General features: G+C 37.0%; 1 protein-coding gene across 1 annotated transcript; it reads right to left on the bottom strand.

Annotated features, from left to right (window-relative positions):
- Nucleotides 1–4,007: 4,007 nt before the first annotated feature.
- Nucleotides 4,008–8,031, bottom strand: LOC122092760. The gene is made up of 3 exons (XM_042663039.1): nt 6,834–8,031; nt 5,970–6,315; nt 4,008–4,849 (listed from the first exon to the last, which is right to left on the bottom strand). Exons 1-3 carry the CDS (start codon nt 7,623–7,625, stop codon nt 4,335–4,337), a joined length of 1,653 nt encoding a protein of 550 aa, XP_042518973.1. The 5' UTR covers nt 7,626–8,031; the 3' UTR covers nt 4,008–4,334.
- Nucleotides 8,032–17,460: the final 9,429 nt, after the last annotated feature.

The following is a 17,460-nucleotide window of genomic DNA, read 5'->3' as shown; positions in this document are numbered from 1 at the left end:
TTGTTGTTCGAAGTATCACCTATGATAGTGACTGATGGACCATCATTGTTGTTGGAATCATTACCTCTGTTGAGGCTTGCATCTCCAAGATTAGCCATGGAATCTTATAACTATCAAGTGCCTTAAACTTGTTAGGTAATTGTACTACAATCTCTTACAAAAATATAACAAATTGTAATACAAAGCTTTTGCAGTAGAAACTACTATGATGTTGTAGTATTGATCCTTAGCTGAAATGAGATGGGGATAACCTTCAAATGGATATTGAATCACCACCACAACAACTGAAGAAGCTTCGATCAGAATTGAGGTTGAGTCACCTTGTAGTGTTGCCTTTAAGGTAATTGATCCCCTCTACTGCCAAGAGTTGTTCTGCATCTCTACCTCCAAGATAAAACAACCTTCCACTAGAAGATGAGACAATTCTTCTAGGCCCTTCTAGGAGCAAAATGCTACAGCACAGCAGCCCCCTCTAACCTTACACAACACTTAGAGAAAAAAGGAGAAAGAGAAAGACTTGTATGGTTGCAAAGAGTAGAAATAGATGGAGTGTGAATGTATGAATGTATGTCTCTGCAAGGTATTTGGTTGGGTTTATATAGACCCAAAACTAACCCTTGCACCCTCTTGGATTCCCCAAGAGTAACCTCCAACTAATGGCATGTTAATTGGAGAATAATGTCATATGGACATGAATTGGGAATTAATTTAATAAATTGAATTAGTCCCAATCAATTCCTTAGCCCACCTCCCCATTCATGATAATGACCATGAATGAAATTTAGAGCTCTCATAGGGTGTTATTGACAATTTTCTAGCCCACCTCCCCACTCATGATAGTGACCATGAATTGACTTTAGGGCACCCACATAATGACATTGACCATTTACCTCCATTTGGCAATAACCTATGGTATGAATAAAGAATTAATTTCATAAATAAAATTAATCCCAATCAATTCTCTTTGCCCCACCTCTCCACTCATGGTAATGGCCATGAATGGAATTTAGGACACCCATAGGGTGTTATTGACCCTTTTCCACTACCTTGACCCTAAAGGTCCCACACCATTACAAGTCATAAAACACATAAAAGAAAAACCTCATTTTGAAACTTAATTATAATAAAATAAATATAAATTCTAACAGGTTTTATGGGTATATTGGGGTTTTCTATGGTGTGTTCTATTTGCTGATGATATTGTGCTGATAGATGAAACTGTAGAGGAGATTAATACTAAACTAGAGCTATGGAGATCAAACTTGGAACCAAGATGTTTTAGGATAAGCAAAAAAAAGACAGAATATATGTTGTGCCCCTTTAGTCAATCTAGAAGAGGGGAGGGAGTGGTGAAACTTGGGGAACATGAACTACCCCAGAGGGATTGTTTTAAATACCTGGGGTCTATCATTAACAAAGAGGGAGAGATAGAGGATGATGTTTCCCACAAAATTAAAGTGTGGTGGATAAAATGGCGAGGTGTGTCGGGAGTGTTATATGAAAAAATAATGCCTATTAAACTCAAGGAAAAATTTTACAGGACAATTATACAACTAGCTATGATTTATGAAGTTGAATGTTGGGCAACCAAGAAGTGTACTTTGAATAAAACTGAGTGTAGCGGAGAAGAGAATGTTGAGGGGTTTGTGCGGCAAGACCAAGAGAAATAACTTAAGGAATGATCGTATTAAAAATGATCTGGGGGTTGCACCAATCCAAGACAAACTCCGTGAGAGCTGATTGGGGTGGTATGGCCATGTCCAACGGAGACTTATGGAGGCCCTAGTAAGGAAGAGTGACCAGATTCGAGTGGAGGGAGCTAGAAAAGGTAGAGGCATGCCAAATATAGCTATTAACGAAGTGGTCCGAAAAGATATGCAAAAAGTAGGGCTCAACCCTTGTATGACTTCGGATAGAGTTTTGTGGAGGACGAGGCCCCATGTTACTGGCCCCCTATAGGGGTGTTTCCATAATGCGTCTTTCTATACTGTTGTACCTTCTTCTCTTATCCCCAAGTTTTTTCTTTTTAACCTCTCTTTTATGCTTATTTACTTTCTAATTTTCAATCGGATCCATGTAGCCGACTCCATTTAGTTGGGATAAGGTGATGGTCGTTGTTGTTGTTTGTTGTTGTTTATTCATAAAAAGCAAAGAAGATTCATGACTTATATGTAAGCAGAGTTGGTACTTCGCATATTATGTGAGTATTTTAGTCTTTCAAAATCTCAGAGTCAGTTGAAGCCATAACTTAATAGATCTTCACTAATGGAGAGTACTGATGACAAGGAGCAGTTATTCTCCTCAATGAGTGTGGTGGTGCAGTGAGCATCGGATGGCCGAGAGCATCCAGGCACTCGCTCCAAGGTCGTCTCGATTATCGGATGCTCACCGCACCGCTACACTCACTACAAAGGATGTTTTCACGATAAGAGGAGAGGTAAATGTAATTGTCAGTAGTATGAGGGATGATCTTAATAATAGGGCAAACTTTAGGTGATGGGCCTATAATTCTCCCTTTAGATAAGGCAGAAGGTTATGATGTGTAAAACATCCCTAGAAATGAAAATCGAATAGTCAAAATTTCAAAACCCATACCTCTCTGCCCTAATTATGAAAATTGCCTCCATTAAGGCCCGCTGTTGGGCAGCCATGTGCTTAATTAGGTATGCAATTGGGCAGGTTTTGGTAGGCCCGGCCGCAATGTACCAGAAAGCTCATTTTCTAGGCCACTGGTGGTTCTCGGTTTCCTAATCTGATGTGGGTAACCTTGCAGGCTTCTTGGCTCAATCAATAAGTCAGAATGGTTGGCATATTATAGGCCAATATCCAGCTTTAAGGGTGTCAGCCAGTTGGTTTTGTTTTGGTTTTGCTCAGGTTGAATCAGTTTCGGTGTGATACAAGACCAACCCGAAAATAAACCGTAAAGGAAGTTTCAGTTTTGATCGGTTTTGATCTGTTATTAGATCAAACCGAAACCAAAACATAAGGAAGTTTCAGTTTCGTTTTTGATCCACTTTGATCTGATTTCTTATTGGTTTTTGATATGAGATTACTATCAAGTTTGGTCCAGTCTGGTTATGGTTTTACATGTATACATAAGAAAATCAATGGAAATATTTTTTGCTGTTTCTTATTATTGTCTCATTGGTCGTCCGATCTCGGTTTTTTATCAGGCTCAATCCGATTTGATTTCAGTTTTAGCGGCTACATGAACCCCAACCTGAAACAAAATCAATAAGAGTTGAGTTGAGTTCAGTCCAGTCCAGGCTGAACTAGCCGGTTTCAGTTGGTCCACCTGGTTTGGGCTGAACTTTGATACCCTTATCCAGCTTATTGGAAGGGCCAAAGTAATCACACATCCAGTGCTAGTTCACAAGTGGACCTGAATAAATACCTCTTAATACTGTGCCATAGTTATCTCCAGCTCTAATTACTAAAATTAGTTTGAGAAAGTTTTATAATAAAAATGGAAATTGATTTTCTAGCATCTTCTGCAACTATGCTGATCCTATTCTGAGTTGTATGTGCAGCATATTGAGGGACGCAAATAAGAATTAAAAGAGAGATGGGAAAAAGAATGTTACTTGCTTGCGTGTGTCTATGTCTAGACACAGTCGGGCATGAAAAGATGCATTGCCCCTTTTACAAGATAAAAATGCCTCCACGTGACTTCCCATTGGTTTGTGTGTTGGTATAATAACCGCACAAGCGGGTAACATTCTTTTGCCCAATAAATATATGATAAATAATCTCTGTATGGAGAGTGGGCCCTTCCCCTAGACACAATGGAGGGGGTGCTTCATTGAGTGCTCTCATTGACCCTCGCACGTGCAGAAACCGCTCTCCCCTACAAGAAACACTCCCCCACAAATATAACGCCTAATTTTCAAAATCAGCAAACTTGGGTATCATGGCCTGATGGGCATAATTTACTTGAAAACCCTTTGCCGATTCAACAACGTGACCAATATCACTACCCGTTATTTTTCTTTTATTTGGAGGGGGAATTTGAAAACCTTAATATATACATGTTTATTTTATGTATTTATGTAATGTACATAGAACAATTGGATATATATGTCCATGAAATCCAATGCGAGAGATACTCAATCCAATCCTTTTCCGTTGCGCGATTGGGTTCCCGGCAATAAGAATATGACGCCATATACATCACAACCCTGCAAAGAAATAACCCCAAAAAGCTATTGTATCTCGCTAAGGTTTTAAAGTTCAAACCAAACATCCCTCGTGGCATCTCTCTCCTTGACCTAATACCTTCACAAATGAACCACAATGTCATAAAAATGGCGAAGTTTTGAAGGACCATAAATTCGTTAGCTAGCACTGTGAACTTCATCTGAGAGTTCCTGCAACAACAATCCAAAGATGGCAAACTCGATCTCGATCGCCATCTCTCGCGCTTGCTCTTCGCATCTCTTCCATTCGTCGCCTTCCCTTCTCAATTCCAGTTCAACCATCATGTCTATGGTGTCCGATTCCACCCCATTCCATGCCTCCAATCTCTTGCCCACATTGTTGAACACCACCTCCCTATCAACACCATCAATATTCTCTTCATTCCTTCTTCTTTCTTCCTCCATGATCAGGTCTAATATGAGTCGCTTCATGTCCCCTGGTGTCTTCCCCATCCCCTTAAATTGACTGGACACTGATTCGTCAAAGCCATCTTCATCATCCTCATCATCTTCATCATCTTCATCTGGAGATACTAATCCATAACTATCATCACAATCTTCTACCTCCAACATTCTCTTCTCGAGCTCAATGGGATTTAAATCTGCAAGTCTTTCAAATCTTCTCAGCTTGTTTAAAAGCTGATGCTTTGCTCCTGTGATGGAAGAAAACCAATAAGTGTTTTAGATTAATTCCCCACAAATGAAGTAAAAATCCTAGCTAGCTTACTTAATGGGCTGGGCTGGTCTGGGCTGGGATGTCCAGGACTCCAGTTGCCCATTTGTTCCCAAACCAATCAAAAAGATGGAGAATGAATTAAAAACCAATGAGGGTTTGGCCCCCCAAAACAGCCAACCAAATAGAGCTGGAGGTGCTACTAGGGATGAAACATGGTCAGGTTGGGCTGGGTTTTTTAAAACCCTACTCAACCCTAGGTCCTTAAAATTCAATCCAGGCCCAACCCAACTATGTCGGGTTCATGTTCAAGCCCAACTTCTGTCGTTCATATCATATACATTAAAAAAATCATAGAAAAATGAAATACCAATAAGAGTCTTAAATTTTAATATAAAATTCTGGATTAAATTTTGGGTTGAGCTAAAGTTGAAAAACCCCAACCCGCCCTTAGGGTAAAAAAACTTGGCCCAAGCCCTGTTCAGGCTCAGGGCGGGCCAAGAATGTCAGGGCCAAACTTTCACCCTAAGTGCTACTCTATGACAGCCCGTGCACTGTACTTATGAGGACATTGTGTAAGGTTGATTTATTATCACTAAAAAATGCCGTTACCCAGTGTACAAAGGCTTTTTAAACTTAAGCAGGGTTCTAGGAGAGTATATAAGTAGACAGCTTTACCAACTTTATGGAGAGGCAGATTCCCAAGACTTGAATGTGCACCATTGTGCAGGCGGAAAGAGACTTTTGCCATTTGCTCCAAGCAACGACCCTAGTTTATCATCATAGTAAACCATAAAGTAACATTATATGTAAACCACCCGATTCCTATCTTTGGGAGTTATGCCAATGTGAGACTATTAGAGGGGTCCACCCAAAGTGGAGTACATTTGTCTTCATTCCTAATAACTTCCTTTCAAACAATGAAACCATGATCAACTGATCATCACCGTTGGATGTGCTGAAATCTTTCAGAACAAGACAGAGAAAATGGGTACTAATGAAAAGCCCCAAGGAGTCAAGGACCACTAAACAAAAGCATTAAAACTAGAAAAAAAAGGATGTCTATTATATTATTTGATAATAATTAGGAATTGACGTACTCTGTACGATGGCAAAGCTGCGCTCGACCGCATCCTCATCATAACTATCCTCCTCCTCCATCTCTTCAAATTGACGGTGGTGGTGGTGGTGGTGGTGGGCAGCCACCACATGTTCTCCTTCCTCATCACCATCACAGTCAGAATCTGACTGAAGGTGTCGGTGGTCACCGTCATTACTGTTGTTTTCTCCTCCCTCGTTGTCATCATCCTCGACGTCGGTGTCGAAGGCTGGGTCCAACACACACACAGGGCTGCATTGTTCCTTTTTCTCTTCCTCGTACTCCTTATCCCCCATGCAACTCTCCCTCCTCTCTTCTTTTTCTTCTCCGTCTTCCTTCTGCTTCACCTGTAATCACAATTTCTAATTTTAATTTATTTAATTAACTAATTAAGATTAAAATTAAGATACCCTTTCTGTTTTGTCTTCTTCTAGGAACAATTTCTGAATTCTCTGAGAAAGAGAACTGAGATCTCTCTGAAAACCCTATGGCCCTGGTTTCTCTTTTCGGATTCTGAAATGATTTCCTGACAAAGGCGTGATCAAAAAGTACAATTCCTAGAGAACAGGGGAGAGTCAGAGACAACTGTTCTACATGGTTGGACACGTGAGCTGACTTTATTACCCTTTCAAATTTAAACCATAATCGAATCACCATTGTTAGATCGAGCCAAGGAGGTCATAATTGTCACTCTACATCACCATTGGAGCTCAAGCGAGTTAACTCGGAAGGAGGGACGTATTGGAAACGGTCGCCATTGACTAACTTTGGGTTTCGCCTCCTCGAAAAGATCAAATCCCTCTTTTTAAGGAAAACGATAACAGAGAGGAAACAGATTTATTAATATAGAACAACAAAGACAAACCTTTTTTATGTGGCGTCTAGGGGATGTCGCCGGAGACCCGAATTCCGGCGTCTGGTGGCCGTGGGAGGGGCTCTTTCGAAGGGAGAATCGGAAGGGACTTGAACAAAATTCCTCGTCAGACCTGCTACTTGAAGTATCCAAATCTTCAGATTTGTCTTCGTTACTCTCAGACCAGAGACTGCTAAGTCCACTGTTACATGAGCACGATAAACCCATCTCTGAAACAACCCTGTTCTTATCCAAAGCTTCCATTTTTTCTGGGTCATGTCGCCTCTCCTTTGCAAATGCTTTGTGCCCATCAGACGAATCCCACCTCAAGATATCCTTCACTGAGGCCCTTATCTCTTTCCCTTTGATTTGTGGCTTCTGATTCCCCTTGCAGAGGCTTATCCTCTTCAACATTGATCCGAAGAACCCAGAACCCAGGATCTTACCAGTGGTTTGGGGTTTAGAGGAAGATGGCTGCTTCTGAATCCGGATAGCAGCTTCAAGCAAAAGGGCTGCCGTCCTTGATGGGATGTGAACGAAAAGCTTATTCGAGTTTCCACATGGGCTTTTCAGTGGGGAGGAGAATTCGAACAAAGGAGATTTTCTTACATCGGGAGAGTCGTGGAAGGAGAAAAAGCAAGCAGGGAAAGTAGAGTTACCAGAGATTGGTTTCCGCCTCTTAACCTGTAAGTGGTCTCTAGGCACAGATCTTTTCAGCTGGCAACGTCTCTCTTCAATGTAGTTCTGCAGAACGAAAGGTTCTTGATCTTCACTTAATAGCTCACTTAGATGTTTATGAGCCATGTTCAAATCTCCCAAAATAAGAAACAGGGGAATGAAATAACTTGCAGAAGCTTCAAATCGCTTTGAGTTGGAACTTCATGGAATAATTGAAGAGATTTCAACTAAAGAAAAGCGAAATTAAATTGGGTACCGATAGGTGAACAGAAAGCCAGAGATGAGAGAGAAAGAGGGAAGGAAAGGAATGGTTACTGTAATTGGCCTCTCACCGCCCCTTTTAAAGTCATTTTACAGAGCAGTCACAGAGTAGAGACTAGAGAGTACTCAACAGAAGAAGACTACCTTTAGGCCTCAAACCTCGCCTTCTCCTACTCGGGTCTCGGGTGTCTCGCGCTTTGCTCCTCTGTCTACAACCTACTCCCCCTTCACTATTTAATTTCACCGGAGATTGTATCTATATTGCTTTTATTGTACCATTTGGCATGGATACATTGGTTAATTGCCATTTTCCCTTTCTTGGTCTTTGGGAAAAATTTAAATTCGAGTGTCATTCAGACTTGTCATCATCTGCGTGCCACCTGGAATAAATGGATGGATGTAAGGAGATTTATATAAAAAAAAAATAAAAAATGAATCGGGGATCGACGGTATTAGCCTGGTATTGGCCAATAAGTTGAGTCAGCAGATGTTTTCGGTATCAGTTCAGGTATGGATCCGAAAAATAAAAATTAATAAAAATCCCATAAATGATAAAATTGGATATTCACGACAAAAATAAAGACTTAAAATCAGTCAAATTTATATTATTTTTTATTTTAAATCAAGTAAAAAAAAAATCCAACATATTACATTTTTATTATTTAAAAAAAAAGGCCAAAATTTATAACATGAATTTAACTTCTTTTTTTTTCTCATAACACTTGTGAATGTCAATCAATCATTTGATAACCTGAGTCTGATAAATTATCGTTATGAGCTATACTCAATATAAGTGGATCATTCTTTTTTCTGTTATTAAGGTGGATAACTCTTTTTGTCAAATAAATAAATAAATATCCACTAAAATTCATAAGATGAAGAGATCTACAACTTTCATGTTATGATAATAATCAAATTAAGCATTTTTATTTAATTTTTTATGATTTTTTTTTTGGGTAAAATTATAATATTTCATAATTGAAAAATGGAAAAAAAATACCTGAGTAATGTCATTTTAGAGAAATAAATATAAACAATGAATTGAAATATGTAATACTAGTAAGATATCATATTGAACTTGAGATTTTCTATAAATGTAACCATAAAAATCAAGATTAATCACAAAAAATACCTAAAATTTGGAGTTTTGGGAAACCTCTTGAGGAGTGCTTTAGATCTGCATATTCCAGCCATTCAACCACCTTTTTCGGACCGTTGGATATGAATAACTGCTAAAAATGGTCATGCCCTCAAATTTTGGTGAAGACCAGACCCAGGAGTAGGGACACCTAAGGGAGAAAATCTACAAATTGCAAAAGCAAAATCAGGTTTGAGTTTTAATCATGGAAGAGTAAAATAAGATTGTGGTTTTTAAAGAAGGATTTCTGGATTGGCCAATTCAGCTATACTGATTTGATATTAGACTAATCCAAGAAACCACTTTGGGAGGGTAAATATCAGGATCAGGGTGCATTGATACCAATCTGATACCAATTTTGATACATTAAATCATGGATGGATGAGATGATACTAAAAACTGTATTACCACCGAATCTTTGTTTATCAACCTAAACTAATATAAATAAACAAAGGGAGAGGTTCCCTAAAGAAAGTGACCCCTACACCAATGCAAGATCGATAAGAGACAACATAAGTATCAACAATAATGAGATTTTCATTTTTTATGGGAGCAGGGCAGTCATTTCGTCCTTCCCCATGTCTAGGTGTAGATATCACGTTACTTTCTAGGCTTCTTTTTCCCATAAATAAAAAGGACAGAGGTTAGGCACTCTGTTAACTTTCTTAGAGCTAGTGCTTCAACCAATGGGGAATCTAGGAATAATTCAGGATGGAAGGGATAGGGGGACTTTTTCAGGGGAGGAGAGCAGCAAACACAGTGCTAGGAACAATGCGAACGTGCCCATCTCTTACCTAGAAAAAAAATACACATATAATTTATATTATAGTATTGTACATTATAAAAACAATTATACCTGATTTATAAGTTAAAAAATAGAGCATCCAAAGACCGGATCCAGATCCTCTCCATAGAGGGCATTGCCCATAGACTGCCCATAGAGCCATGATAGCATGACACATGGATAGATGATAACATCCAACGGTCAGAAACAGATCCCGTTTTTCACCTACTTCAAGCCTCAAGAGATCAAACCCGATGCCTTCAATACTTAACTCAGGGAATTAAATTAAAAGAAAAAAACAAAAAGCAACGGAACCTCCTAAATGCCATTAAATTTGTATTCTCAGAAAAACCCCACCTTCTATAAGCCTTGAATTTCTACTTCCATGTTGATTTGTTCATTGATGTTAAACACACACACACACACACACACACACACACACACACCCATTGTTTCATTTCATTAATTAGCAAAAATCTTTACCAATAACAAAAAAGCAACATCTTATGTACCTGTTCTGGTTCGTCATCGAGTCTTTTGGGGATGGATTCTGCAGAGACTTGATTCGGGTGGTCAAGGTTTTCCCAAAGTTCAGGTTGGTCGGTAGGATTCTTTTAGTTGAGGTAAGCTTTCGTGCCTCTGATGGATTCCATGGAGGAAATCCAAGTTCTTCATGTTTGTGCTTTCAATGGTAAGTCGCATGGGATGAGGAGAAATATTTGTTTTCCTTTTAATTTAATTCTCTGAGTCGGGTACTGAAGGCATCGGGTCTGATCTCTTGAGGCTTGAAGTGGGTGTAAAACGGGATCTGTTTCTATTTGTTGTATGTTATCCATCCACGTGTCATGCTATCATGGCTCTATGGGCAGTCTATGGGCAATGCCCTCTATGGAGAGGATCCAGATCTCCAAAGACCTTGATGAGGGTAATCTTTTGGATATTTTACATATTAATGCTCATCAAACCCAATTTAATTGGATTAAATTAATTGAGTTATATTTTATATCATATGCTTGTTATAATTTATACTTTTACTTGTTCACAACTATGGACAAACTAGGGCAATCTATTCTAGGATTGTAGTGTTGTATTTTCTTTCAATAGGGATTGAACCAAGATATAAATACTTATTTTTGTTGAGCATGTTGATCCACTAAGACTCCTAAATATTTTTACTGTAGGGTTATTGACTGCAATAGGAATCTTTGGTAGTTATTTTTTTGGCACCTGAGAGGCATTATCGTTGTATTTGCTTTTTGTGCAATTGTGATGCGTCAACGGTTGATGTCTACTAAAATGATTGACTACATATCAACTCCATACGATATAAATAACAATGAGGGTGATGCTCAATAAGGGTTTCTACTACCCATGCATAGAGAACATTTAAGAGAGAATCGTTAGATTTTGATTAGACCAAATTCAAGGCTTTAGTAGTCATTTTGTAAAGAGTTTGCAAAACTATTTTATTATTATTATTAAATAAATTATATTTTAAAAATTATTTTAAATGTTTTTTGGGACCAATCTATGTTTCAAACATTCTCATCGTTAATTGTAATGGATGAATCATAATTGTGATTTATATTCTATGGTTGTGAGGTTTATTATGGATGTTGGTATTGTGGCGAGAAAGTGTAATGCTAGAGAAATTAGGCTCACTTTATCGCATGACAAAAATTAGGTTCAATTAGTGTTGCTGAGCACCTAGCGCAACCCTACTGGCTTCTGCCCAGCTTAACGGCCCATTGAATTGTTTTGGAAGAGACGAAACATCAAAAAATGTTCCATCTATCCTGATTTTGGAGTGCATTAGGGATTGGTCTGTTCTCATAGAGCATGTGAATTTGCTAAATAAAATTCCAATCCCATTTTATTACCATCCAACAGAAATTAGCAAAATCAAGAATCAGGAGTATTATCAAATATGGCCTAATCAAAATCTCTCTCTCTCTCTCTCTCTCCAATACCAAGAACCCTTTTACTTCTCTCTACCAACACTACTAATATATTCAATGTCGAACGTCCAAAACGTGATAAGGAGAAACAATAGAAAAGTGATATAACTCCATAGTTTCTTGGTTTGCTATAGAAATTTAAGTCCATATAATACTAAATGGTAACTTTATGAGATTTTTTTTTTTTTGTGTAAATCTTTTGCTCCTTGTATCTTCTTCTTTTTCTTATTTGCTCATGTTTGAATCTAAGTGATCGACCTCATTAAGTTGGGATAAAACTTTGTTGCTGTTGCTGTTGCTGTTGGTGTTGTATCATACTAAATATATTTGTGTTTTTTTTTCTTGGGCTTCAGGATTGGCTTTGATTTCTTTAATTCGATAATGGACTGAAATACTAAGGGCGTGAATTGATTAGGTTTCAATTTTTTTTATTTGATTTCGGTTCAATTCATAATGCTACAAAATGGAAACCATAAAATTTTCGCAAACTCAAACTGAAATCAAAGGAAACTGGTTTCGGTTCTATTTGGAACCTCTTCGATTTTTTGTATTCGGTCTCAATAATTCAGTTCTAAATTTGATTTAAATAGAATAATCTATTGAAAAATATAATTAGAAAAGAAATTACAACGTCATTACTTTTTAGTAGAAAAAAAATTACAATATTATAAAATTAAAATATAGTCCCACAATATTAAATCTGGTACCTTTCAACAATTTTTGACACAACTCAACAAAGAAACTAGTAAAAGTTGCTTTCACGCACTCAATAAAAACATATTTTTAGTGGGTCACCAATAGAGTGGGGAACTGTGAAAGTCATGAGAGTCAAGATTTAAGAATTTCTTATTGGAATTTGGAACACTCTTTACTCAAACTCTATTAAACCTTTAGACAACCTAAATGCTAAATGGGGCTGTTCCCCTAGGAACTATAAAGTTTTTGAGATTGGAAGTACCTGACAGTGTTTAGTGCCACTGCTACCCACTACAACGTCCAAGACAAATATTTATTTAATGCAATTTATTAATAGATTTCAGGGGGCAAATCATTTGAAGTACTTCACAACATCTAGAAGGTATCGAGTTTGACAATTAATGACTCAGAATGCATGGATTAACAGATTCTTTCATCATTATGGGTTAAAGAAATTTTTAGTTTATAATAGGTAATTAAAATTTGGGCAAGATATTGTTATCGTGCTGGTACAGGTATATATCAGAGTATGGTTCAATTGGAGGGTGTGTAGGAGCATTTTTAATATGGGGTAACATAATCTTTCCACATATACTGTGTCTAGACATGTACCTGCACTAACAGGTAGCGTCATTCTTTCCTTAAAAATGTTAAGATTTTAAAAAGTTTATTTGCAGTTAGAAAGTAAGTTTGCCTTGGCAAGTCCAAGTTGATTCAAACTTGCCTTGAACCTGATAGGGTCTGGGTTAAAATTTTCAACTCACAGGATAAGCTAGGATTGAGATTTCCAAGCACGCGATAGGGTTAGAATGAGCCCAACACAATCTGATCATGTATATTGAAATATGTAATATAAATTATAATAATATCATACAGCCCGTAAGAAAAGGTCTAACTTGGCCTAGCCTAGCCCTGAAATGACAAAAGTAAAGGTCAATAATGGCTGAATCAACTTTGCTTGACCTAATCGGGATTGGGTTGGATTGGATTGAACCTATAGGGTTGGACCTAGACGGTGATATCTCAGCCCAATCTAGGGTTGAATTAAACTGAATTGGATTGGATTGAGGCTGATAAGATTAGTCATAAGTTGTGATATCCCAATCCGACCTAAAATTGAGTTAAATCTCAAACCTTATCCAATCCAACCCCACTGCAACCTGATGTTATTATCTATATAATTTTTTTCTTTTTTTTTTTAATTTTAAGTTTCCAAATTATCGCGAGTAAACGGAGGAGAGAAGATCGAGGTGGTCTCGGCGGCACTAGAGCCCAAACGCTAAGAGGACAAATCAAAGAGGTCGCGCGTGCCGACGATTCACTATCCCGAGTCCCGACAGTTTTAAATCCCGGATTTTGACTCTCTCTCTCTCTCTCTCTCATTTGTGAGTGTTGTCTCATACCATATCTCACAATCAATCATGCTTCACAATGTATCCATCCATCATCTAACGTGCAATCCCTTCTTTTCTCTCTTTCTCTCCTACAACAACAGTGAGTCCCTAAAAAGTTTTGACATTCGAGAGGGCGCACACTCCATTGCAGAATCAGATCCTATACAACATGCCAGTATGTTCAATGCACATTCTACCGTTAGGATTTAGAAGTGCATGTTAGGATGTTGCCAGCTGGTAAATATGCATCAGACACGTTGATGCATTGGAGAGGATTCAGGCCCTACCTCTATTACTCTCGTTTTTTGAGACAGTTTTCTTCCCTTATGATACAATAAGAGAATGGAACGTTTAAGATCCTACATGTATATAAGTTTTCCTTTACGAATTACAGTTATAGTTTTTCTTCACCCATGGTAAAAGAAAAATTTTCCTTTATCTTTTGAAAAAAAGAAAAAAAAAAGGCAAAATGACATGACGTGTGGAATTCTCATCAGTTCTCCACCTCAACCACTCCACTTTTATAAATATAATTGGAATAAAGCGAGAGGAGACAGAGATAGACTCGCACTAAGAATTCCACTTATTTAGTATGTTTACCTTCTTTTAGATATTAAAATCAGTTCCCATGAACGCTTTTGATGCGTTGCAGGTTTGTTCTTGTCTAACAACTTCCTCTAAAAGGCTCAGTGGTGTGGGACGGTGGTGAAGATGGACCAAAAAGAATCTGCACCTCATTGAATGTTTATTCTGAAGAACAACAACAATAACATAGAGAGAGAGAGAGAGAGACATCCTACTTACAAGCAATCAGCTACATAGATCTTCTGAAGAATATACTTCTCTGATCTGATCATGCACTTCGAAGATATTAAGATGTACCTGAGACCAATGAGACAGTTTTCGTGTCACTTACCCTTTGTATATAAAACCTGCTCTTCCTCTCTACCATACGATCAATTGCCACCCATACTAAGAAGGAACCCTTTTCTTTGGATTGTTCTCACCCAAAATATTTCGGGCTGTGTTTGGTAGCCAAGACCAATGATCATGTATTTTTTTTTGGTTTAGGAAGTTCTCTTTGTGTTTGGTATGTCCTAAACTAAGAGAAGATTCAGTTTTTGAATTTCAAATTTTACATTAGGAATCGTGAAATTTTCTTTTGCTCCATAAAAAAAATATTTTGTCAAAAACACAAGAAAATTGGAAAAAATATAAAAAGTTTTCTTTTCTTTTCTTTTTTTCTCTTCTCTTCTAATGGTAACCAACCATACATATATATATATATATATATATATATATTTTTATTTCTCACCATTTCATTTATTTTCTTTTCCTTTTTTTTTTAGATTCTTTTTTCTTTTCTATTCTTTTCTTTTCTTCTCTTGGCTACCAAATATAGCCAAATGTACCTAGTGTATGAGACACCTACTATTGTGGAGTTTGGAGAGCGTCATAATGTATGTAGCCTTACACCTGTCTTGCAGAGAAGCTATTCCCAAACTTGAAACTACGACCATTAGATTGCAATGGAGCAACCATGTTGTTGTACCGTGACCAAAATTCCCCTTCACACACATCCTTATAATAATAATAATAATAATAATAATAATATATTTTTCAACCTTGTAAAAAAATTCTCTTTTATCAATATATCTATCTCAATTTATTTTTAGATGAGAGCACAATTTGGTGTACATTAACTACAATGATTTTGGTAAGACTACTAACGAGTAAGTTTTTTGTCCAAAATCTAATCCACCTCGATCCAATTTGATTATTTGGAATATTATAGTTTTGATGTTGCATTCGAGATAATATTACAATCCAATAAATATCTAATGAGGTTATAAGAAATGCATCCTTCTACATTTGATATATATATATATATATATAAATTCTCAAGGATATCCAATGTCTATAGATTTGTAGAATTTTCAAGGTTTTATATGTATTAATAATTGTAGGAATTATGCTATGTGTCATTATAGTACCATTAATTAACAAAACAATGCAAGCATCCAATTGTATTTAGAAGTGTCAAAGAATGCAATTGCTCTTATTATACTCCTGAACTGAGAACTAGCTCCTTCTCATATTATATAGAAAAAAGGTTCTTTGAGCTATTGGAGCAGCTTACACTAACACATCTGTCTATCTATCTCTTCCTCACATGAAATTACCTACCTACCTTTCTATGTTTAATACCAATTTTATCGCAATTTAATGCTGTGTTCCCCCATATTGCTTGCTCTGAGAATTCTCTTCCATATTATATTTCTAATTAACATATCTAAGAACTTAAATACAATTGAGAACTTGAATTAGAGTGAGTTATTGTATCCTTTTGGAGGAAGAAGACACATTTCAAAGACAAACGAAAGGAACTAATGGAAGAACACATGAACGTAGATGTGAGATGAAAACAAAAGGCAGCCCACGAGGTTGGTATGTAAAAAACACTATTCATCCTCATGTCATTTGTTATTTTGTTTCTTTCTTTTGGCCTCTACTTAATTGTTCATTTTCAGTTTCATTATTATTTTTTTTTAAAGAAGCAAATGTATTGAGAAGATGAATGATGACAAGACTGAGGCATTCAAGGTGCATAAATCTTGGAGTTAAGGAATGGAATTTGGCTAAACTGTTATGTTATCGACATGACCTTCTAAGCTTAGGAGTCAACAATGTTGTTAGACTCCCTAAGAATATGGGCAAAATGACATTCAACAAAATAAGATTTCAAAATGCTGAATATCACCACTAATAGAGGACACTAGAATGGGAGCCAGCTTGAAATGCTTGATGAGAAGGATAATGAACACTTTGTTTTCCACTTATTACTTACATATGTTGGGTAATTTTAGGCTATATATACTTTAGGGGAAGAGTTCTTTGTCCAGGAGCATGGCTCTTTCACCAGCTCTGGGACCAATAAGATTGCACCTGGAAGCATCAATAAGGTAGGCATTTCCACCTTTCATAGAAGCGGTCATTTCGCCCTCTCTTGTATCTAAACGCAGCCCCCTATACGCCCTATAGGATTCTTTTTTCTTTATATATACTTTATTATTTATAATTTATTTGCACACACTTTTCATATTATAAACAATTATATAATATTGTCCAGATCAAATTATCAGACGTGTACACCTCCATGTGGTAGAAATAGCATGCCGAAGGTGGATTAATATTTCAATTTTTTTTTTCTTTTTTGTTTGATCGTACCTTGCATCCTTTTAATAATTTTTAATATTATCCTTTTGCTGATTTCTAGCAAAAAAAATCATCACCATGGGTAGTCCAATCCATCTATATGAAACATTTAGCAGGTAAATATGTCTCTTATAAACCGATCCACCAATATTTCTTTTGGTTCCTATATTTTAAAACGAAGTCCAAAGACACCATGGGTAGTCCAATCCATCTATATGATAGTGTTGCGCACTAACCATGTGCCAGCTGTTGCATTTTTTTAAACATTCTGCATGCGTCTCCGCCTATTGCCTTTTTTTTTTTTTTTTTTTTTTACTAACGAGTAAACCCTTGAACTTGTTGTGTTTTACAGTTCAGATCCAACGACAAATCCTGATTATATGCAGTTTAAATTTAATTTGCCTTTGGACCAACATAGCTACAATCAGGGTGCCCACCTATTTCTTCTTCGTTCAAGTGGAGTTATTTTATTGTTTAGGTCAATCAATAATTTGACATTTCCACACACACAAAA

Source organism: Macadamia integrifolia, chromosome 11, assembly GCF_013358625.1.
Source record: "Macadamia integrifolia cultivar HAES 741 chromosome 11, SCU_Mint_v3, whole genome shotgun sequence".
Taxonomy (NCBI): Eukaryota; Viridiplantae; Streptophyta; class Magnoliopsida; order Proteales; family Proteaceae; genus Macadamia; species Macadamia integrifolia.
The sequence above is the reverse complement of the archived record's forward strand: the minus strand, read 5'-3'. Positions and strand labels throughout refer to the sequence as shown.

Coding starts and splice junctions, on each gene's coding strand:
- LOC122092760 (XM_042663039.1), bottom strand. CDS start 7,625: ATGGCTCATAAACATCTAAGTGAGCTATTAAGTGAAGATCAAGAACCT. Junction 6,316..6,833: donor CTAGACGCCACATAAAAAAG/GTTTGTCTTTGT, acceptor TTGTGATTACAG/GTGAAGCAGAAGGAAGACGG. Junction 4,850..5,969: donor CAGCTTTGCCATCGTACAGA/GTACGTCAATTC, acceptor CTTCCATCACAG/GAGCAAAGCATCAGCTTTTA.